Source organism: Lactuca sativa, chromosome 1, assembly GCF_002870075.4.
Source record: "Lactuca sativa cultivar Salinas chromosome 1, Lsat_Salinas_v11, whole genome shotgun sequence".
NCBI lineage: Eukaryota > Viridiplantae > Streptophyta > Magnoliopsida > Asterales > Asteraceae > Lactuca > Lactuca sativa.
In genome coordinates this window covers 25,968,525-25,975,000 of record NC_056623.2, presented here as the reverse complement: position 1 = coordinate 25,975,000, position 6,476 = coordinate 25,968,525, and the positions used below count along the sequence as shown (strand labels likewise).

Genomic DNA, 6,476 nt, shown 5'->3' with positions numbered 1-6,476 from the left:
GAGGCAATCATAGATACGAAAAAGGTAAAGGAAGGTATGGGGTTGGGGTTTGGTTAGGGTAATGTGAGTTTATTTAATGATTTAATTTATATAATAATTCAAATTAAATTATAAAAGAAATAAAAAAAATATCATTCAGGGCAAAATAGTCATTTTAAGTCATACAAGGACCAAATACGAAACAAAAATAAAATATAGGGATGATCCGAGTAAAAAAAGAAGTTAGAAATAAATATGCAGATTACACCAAACTACAGGGACCGTTCATGTAACTTACTCTATTTTTTGCGAAAAAGAAGGAGAGCACTTTCTAATTTTTGTTGTTTGTTTCTATTTCCTGAAGAAATCGTTTTATCTGCTTTTAGAATCAAATAGATCCCCATAAAAGTAATTCGGCAGTCCCTAATTTAGAAATCGATTTGATTTTGATTTGTATTCGTATTTGTTGATTGATCCGCCACACACACAGTCTGTGCATACACATACAAGAAAGGAATTAAATCTAGAGAAACTGGTTTGAATATACAAAACAAGTAGGGAAGGAGAGAGATAGATAGATTTGTGTGTGATGATGGAATGAAGACGAAGTTGAAGAAGAAGAGGAAGAGATTGGAAGATGGGAAGGGCGGAGTTAGATTATAATTATTCGAATAATGGCAGAGGCGGAAGAGGAGTATCCAAATGTTGTTCGTATAAGAGGACCACTGTTATCATCTGTTCCATCAACATTGTTGTTGCTCTTTACGTTTTTCAGAATCTTTATACTTCTCTTTACTCCTACTCATATCGAGATTCACACAGCGGTAATTGCTTCAATTTGTTCTCCCTAAAATCTCGATTTAGCGTTAATGTATTTAACCCCAGTTCTGAAATTTATTGCTTATGATTGCCTTTAATTTTTGTATCAAAACCGATCATACTCTTCTTTGGTTTAATTCGTGCCTGTGTTATGGAACCTAGTTGTAGAGTTTGTTTTTGTGCATTTTGTTGATCATTGCACAACTTTAAGTGTAGATGAAACCTAGTTGTGAAGTTTTCATTTGTGCAATTAAGTGATCAGTCTCCAATGTTTAGATGAAGATAAAATCTAGTTGTGGAGATTGTTTTTTGATTATCTCGCAATCTTCAAAAAGTATAGATAAAACCTAGTCGTGGACTTTATTCTTTATGCACTTGATTGAGCCTTCACAATTTGGGGGTTTATTAATCCCTAGAAGATCCAAGATCTCCAAACTGATTAGTAATAAGTTTGGTATGTATTCTGGTGTACAGCAGTTACCTACACTCCAGATCAAATTAGAAATATGGAAGAATCAATGCGGATACGAAAGCAATCTGAACCTAGAAAGCTCATTGAAACGGTAAAATTCTTTCTATTTTTTCAATTTTTGAACTTAATTACCCATCTTTTTCTTTTGTTGTGAATTGAATGAAAATTTGCGAAATTTCGTGTGTTTTGTTGGTTAAAGGTTAAACTAATCAAACAAAAAGTTGATAGAAGAGAGGACATGGTTGAATTACCACAGCCATTGAAACAGAAATTAACTAATGAGATCATAGAACTACTGAGTGGATTGAATCAGAATGGTGGTGCTAACTCAACTTTACAGCATGGTAAGTTTATATTCAGTAAACTTTAACTATATGAATTTCATCCCTTTCACCCTATATAATGTAAGCTGGCATTTTCCATGAGGAACTACACTACACTACACTACTTGTTGTTTTGAACAAATGCTGAAATGAAAAAGAAAAATGTTTTCCCTTACAGAAGCAGTTGAAGACTGGAGGCTGCAAAAACTAGAGGAAGTCAAAACAATTACTAGTGGTCAAAGGAAAACCTCAAAGTCAAATTCAACAATCCTACCAGATGAAGCAGGTCTTACAAAATCTATTAAGTCATTCTTTTCAGCATTTAGTCAAAAAGAAACATAACAAGAATAAGATCACATGTAACATGTTTATAGGTATTCTAGCAAGAATGTTGGAGTTCAATTGGGCTGAGTTATCCCATGAAATTGGGCTTTGGATACCGGTTAATGTCATCAACAATGAACATAATGACAAGCCCGAGGGTGAAGATGATTTTGGTAATCATTATTATTTATGACATTTTATTTTTGTGATTTGGGAATTTAAATTTATGTAAAATAATTGAGTTAAAAAATTGTCAGATGATAGCATCTTAGCTGGGAGGAGGTTGCCTCCTGAGTGTAACACAGAGCTTCATACAGACTATGGTGGTCAAGCAGTCAAATGGGGGTTGACTCATCAGAAAGAAAGTGCATATGAATGTTGTCAGGCTTGTTTAAATCAGGCTAAAAATGCAAGACCTGGTGAAATGAAATGTAATATTTGGGTTTATTGTCCTGCTGAACAAGGATGCCATTCACCAGATATATACCAACATAAACTTGAAGAATGCTGGCTTAAATATGTAAGTTCTTCATTATCTCTTAAATCAATCTTTCTGTTTTTATATTATTTTCATGATATGATTATGCAGGCTGAAACGCCGAAAGTGAGCTTTAAGGATAAATATTCAGAAAGTTACAGAAGAAATCATCCGAATGCACCTTTGGTTGTTCCTTGGGTTTCGGGTGTTATAAGTTCTTGAAGGCTTGCATCTGTATCTGTATCTGTATGAATGCAGTTTTGGTGACTTGTGCTCTTTTACCTGAAAGTTTTGAACTAATTTGTATTTGTGAAAAAGACTAGAGCTGAAAAGAGAAGGTTACGATAGTTGGGGCAATGCGAAAAGGCTTTGCTCATTTTGAGTGTAATTTGAAACATTTTACAAATTGAGAATGGGGATTCAAGGTGTTTGGGATTGTTTTCTCAAAGTCCTCTGTATAATGATTTTATGTTTTATAACTTCCTTACCATTAAGGAATTTGCTGAAATATGAAGTGAAAATCATGTTTTGGAATTTGCATTGACGTTTGAGTTGAACGTGCTAATGATAAAAAAAAGTAGTCAAATGATTATGTAGTTATCTCAATTTGATTGTTGAAATCGAAATAACCACATTGAAATGTCGCATTCAAGTAACTTGTGTGTGATGTTGCAATAAGCAAAATGAAATTACTAAATTTATAGAGTGTTGAGAAATTTGTTTAGTCATTCTTTAATGTGTTTATTTGTAATTTTGATGTTTTGGGGATGCCTATGATTCGGCTGAAATCAATCGGATTGGTTCATAAGTATTTTTGATCAAGCACAATCTTGTTTATGATATTATAATTTTTAATATTATAAATTAGTACAAGGTTAATGTTGTAAATATTATAAATTAATACAAGGTTAATATTGTAAAAGAGTAACCAACTTTTTTTTTTATATAAGACAAATAAATGTTTTAAAATTTGTTAGAAGAATGATAAATAACTTTAATGGATTGTTCATAAAAAAAATCTTTATCATAATGATATTTTATGAATAAAATGTTTTAAGAGGCGTTTAGTTTCGTAGGTTTTATATGGGAATTAGCCGGAATTGGAATAGTGGAATTCAATTCCCTTTGCTGCGTTTCCTTTTATTTCCTTTTATTTTTTATTTTTTTTACCTAAAACCTGTCAAATACCTAATCGTTTTTAAGATTCTTTTAAGCAAAGCAATTTAATTCCCAAACAAAATTAAGCAGATACCCTCAAAACCCTATATCAATCGATCGTTCTCATAGATTCGTTTTAACCCTCTTCAGTCCTCACATATACGATCTTCTTAACATCAATCTATTATAACATCTTGAAGGAACTGCTCCTCCCCCTGTTCGAAGTTCTGCTGTGTTTCTTGATCGATCAAACAGGTAAACATTATTCTCTCTTGTTGATTTTTGCTCAATAATACGTATCTGTTTCCTCAATTGCACGAATTGTTGCTGTTAATAAGTGGAATGAGTGATACATAGTTGGTTTCTTAAATCGCACAAATTGCGTATTTGGAAATTGAAAAACCCAATGTTGCTGTTAACGACATAAGAGAAATTGATAATAGGGAAACGGATGCTCGTTTTGTTGAAAACACGGATTGACAGTAATGAAAGCGATATGAGTGGTTTGTTAACTGCATCCCTGTTGGATAATCAGAACCGAGTTGAATTTCAAGATAACAACATATTGATTTGAAACCGAGTGATGCTGGTGAGGGCCAAGAGGGAACGAAGGAGGTAGTGAATAGTGAAATTGATGATTTCAAATTACAACAACAAGGTTCAAGTAAGAGACAATTTGCATCCAAGTGTTGTAAATTTTGAGGTTAATTTCATGGCCGAATATCTGCAAATATCAAAGAAACATGAGATTCGATAACATGTATATGATATGATGTGGTATACTAATACTTGTTTGTTATCTTGCAGGAAAAAGCTTTTGCATTATCCAACCATGCAATTAGCTAACAATCCAATCCGTCAAACTCACTACAACATTCTGAATGTGAAAGAAGATGCAACCCATGAAGAAATCCGTTCAAGCTATCGATCTGCTCTTCTCACTTCCCATCCAGATAAGTTACAAAACACTTCCATTTCCAACCACCGAGATCTGGGATCTCAATTTCTCCATATCCAAACAGCTTGGGAAATCCTAGGAGATGTGAAATCACGGGCATTATATGACCAGGAGCTTCGGGTTTCAAGACATGATGAGTTAACTGCAGATGAAGTTGAGTTGGAGGATTTGGCGGTGGAAACTAGCGGTGATGGTGATGGTGATGGTGATGTGGTGGAGCTTTTTTATCAGTGTAGGTGTGGTGATTACTTCTCACTTGATTCTTTGGAGTTGAGAGAGATGGGATTTGAAATATTGATAAAAGAAGGTGAGAAGATATTGTTACGAGCACATGATGGTGCTTCTGTGACATCAATCTTGCTACCTTGCACTTCTTGCTCTTTGAAAATCCGTTTAGTGATCAATAAAGATACATGGCCTTAAATTTGTGGTAATGGATTCATGATCTGATTCAAATTTTGGCATGATAGGAGTCGATTGTAAGCAACCATTTTTTAAATCAAGAAGGAGATTATCGTTGTTATAACTTGTGTTGAAGTGAATATAGAATGTATCAATGTAATGTATGTATACATTGTGGGGTGTGATGAAATGAGTTCTAGTTCATAATATGCTACTAGGTTACAACCTGTGGTTTCCATGGTAAAAAAAATACTGATAGTTAAAAATGGTAATGAAAAATCAATGATTTTTAAAACTTTATCCTTATTTTTACATAAATATACTTATGTAAATTGAATAAAATTTTTAAATTGAAGATGACACCCACAATTAAAGACGTAGCAAAACAAAAAAAAAAACAAAATAGACCGAAACCATGAAGCAATTAACACTTGAATTAGAAAATATAATATGAATGGGGCATTATAAAACAACTTGTTGCGTCTTATAATTTGTTAAACATAAAATATACATTACAATTATAAATATATTCAACAAACATTATTTATTATAGATATATTTTGATATTCAACAAATATTCAACATACACGGTTGAAGGGCACTTTCATTTTTTTCAAAGTGCCCTTTATGAAGGACTACAAATTAATGAAATACTCGTTTTAGGAAAGTTTTAGCAAGTGTCCAAAGTGCATGCTCTTAAGTGAAACATTGGTAGCTTCTTAAAAATATTTTCATTTTAGTCCCTGTTATATGTTCCAACACATTAGCTTGTTTAACATAAGATACATAAGAAAAATAAGGGAATTTACAAAATGAAACAAATGCAAAACACCACTAAACCCAAATCATTAAAATATACCAACGCCTAAAAAGAAAAATCAAGTTTGTTGTCCAATCAACTTTAAACAAGTTTATAAAAACATTAATCAACAAAGAAACCACATCCATTGACTGCTCTAGATGCATCTTATAAATCCATTTATCTTGCAGTCAAAACGAATAAAAAATAACATTTTTTTAACTAACAATTGGTACAAAAAATCAAGAATAGGTACATAGGGCCATAGTTTAGCCAACAATTATTAACCGGTCTACAAGACTTATAGTAAAGTACATGATGCCCAAAACATATTACAAATGACATAAATGATTTTTACATCGAAATAGACCATACTTCTAAATTCCTATCCTTTTAAAAAAGACAAAAAACCTCATCCACATCAAGGAATGTGAGCATGAGCATTAGGTGGATCAATTTCTTTATACAAAACATTAGGTTATAACCTGTGAAATCCACGTTTGATGAATTATAATAGCACAAGTATAAAAATAAAAATAATTAATATTAGATCTACATACATTAATTTTTATAAAAAAATTTGATGTGTTAACCGTAAATGTATAATGGTTATTTCAAATGAAAGTAAATTGCTATTACTTGCATTAAACTGAGGTAATAAGAGTTTTTTGAATTTATAGTTCAAAAGAAAATTTTTAAAAGTGATGCTATAATAAAATAGAAACAAAAATCATATATAAATGCATACTTACGGTACACATACT

The 6,476-nt window shown here is 32.0% G+C and overlaps 2 protein-coding genes across 6 annotated transcripts; both read left to right on the top strand.

The window, feature by feature from the left end:
- Window positions 1-318: 318 nt before the first annotated feature.
- LOC111876198 (uncharacterized) lies at window positions 319-2,929 on the top strand. 2 transcript variants are annotated; one of them, XM_023872734.3, is made up of 7 exons: window positions 319-803; window positions 1,276-1,361; window positions 1,470-1,614; window positions 1,772-1,879; window positions 1,968-2,090; window positions 2,175-2,437; window positions 2,507-2,929. In XM_023872734.3, exons 1-7 carry the CDS (start codon window positions 617-619, stop codon window positions 2,615-2,617), a joined length of 1,023 nt encoding a protein of 340 aa, XP_023728502.1. In that variant the 5' UTR covers window positions 319-616; the 3' UTR covers window positions 2,618-2,929. The 2 variants fall into 2 exon arrangements, with proteins under 2 accessions (XP_023728502.1, XP_023728501.1); XM_023872733.3 differs by having other exon boundaries at window positions 1,273-1,361.
- A 572-nt stretch (window positions 2,930-3,501) lies between these two features.
- On the top strand, window positions 3,502-5,122 carry LOC111876200 (uncharacterized). Of its 4 annotated transcripts, none has more exons than XM_023872738.3 (3): window positions 3,502-3,808; window positions 4,089-4,256; window positions 4,361-5,122. In XM_023872738.3, the coding sequence occupies exon 3, from the start codon at window positions 4,386-4,388 to the stop codon at window positions 4,932-4,934; it is 549 nt and encodes a 182-aa protein (XP_023728506.1). In that variant the 5' UTR covers window positions 3,502-3,808; window positions 4,089-4,256; window positions 4,361-4,385; the 3' UTR covers window positions 4,935-5,122. The 4 variants fall into 4 exon arrangements, with proteins under 4 accessions (XP_023728506.1, XP_052625147.1, XP_023728504.1 ...); XM_052769187.1 differs by having other exon boundaries at window positions 3,997-4,217; XM_023872736.3 differs by having other exon boundaries at window positions 3,997-4,256.
- The last annotated feature ends 1,354 nt before the right edge of the window (window positions 5,123-6,476 follow it).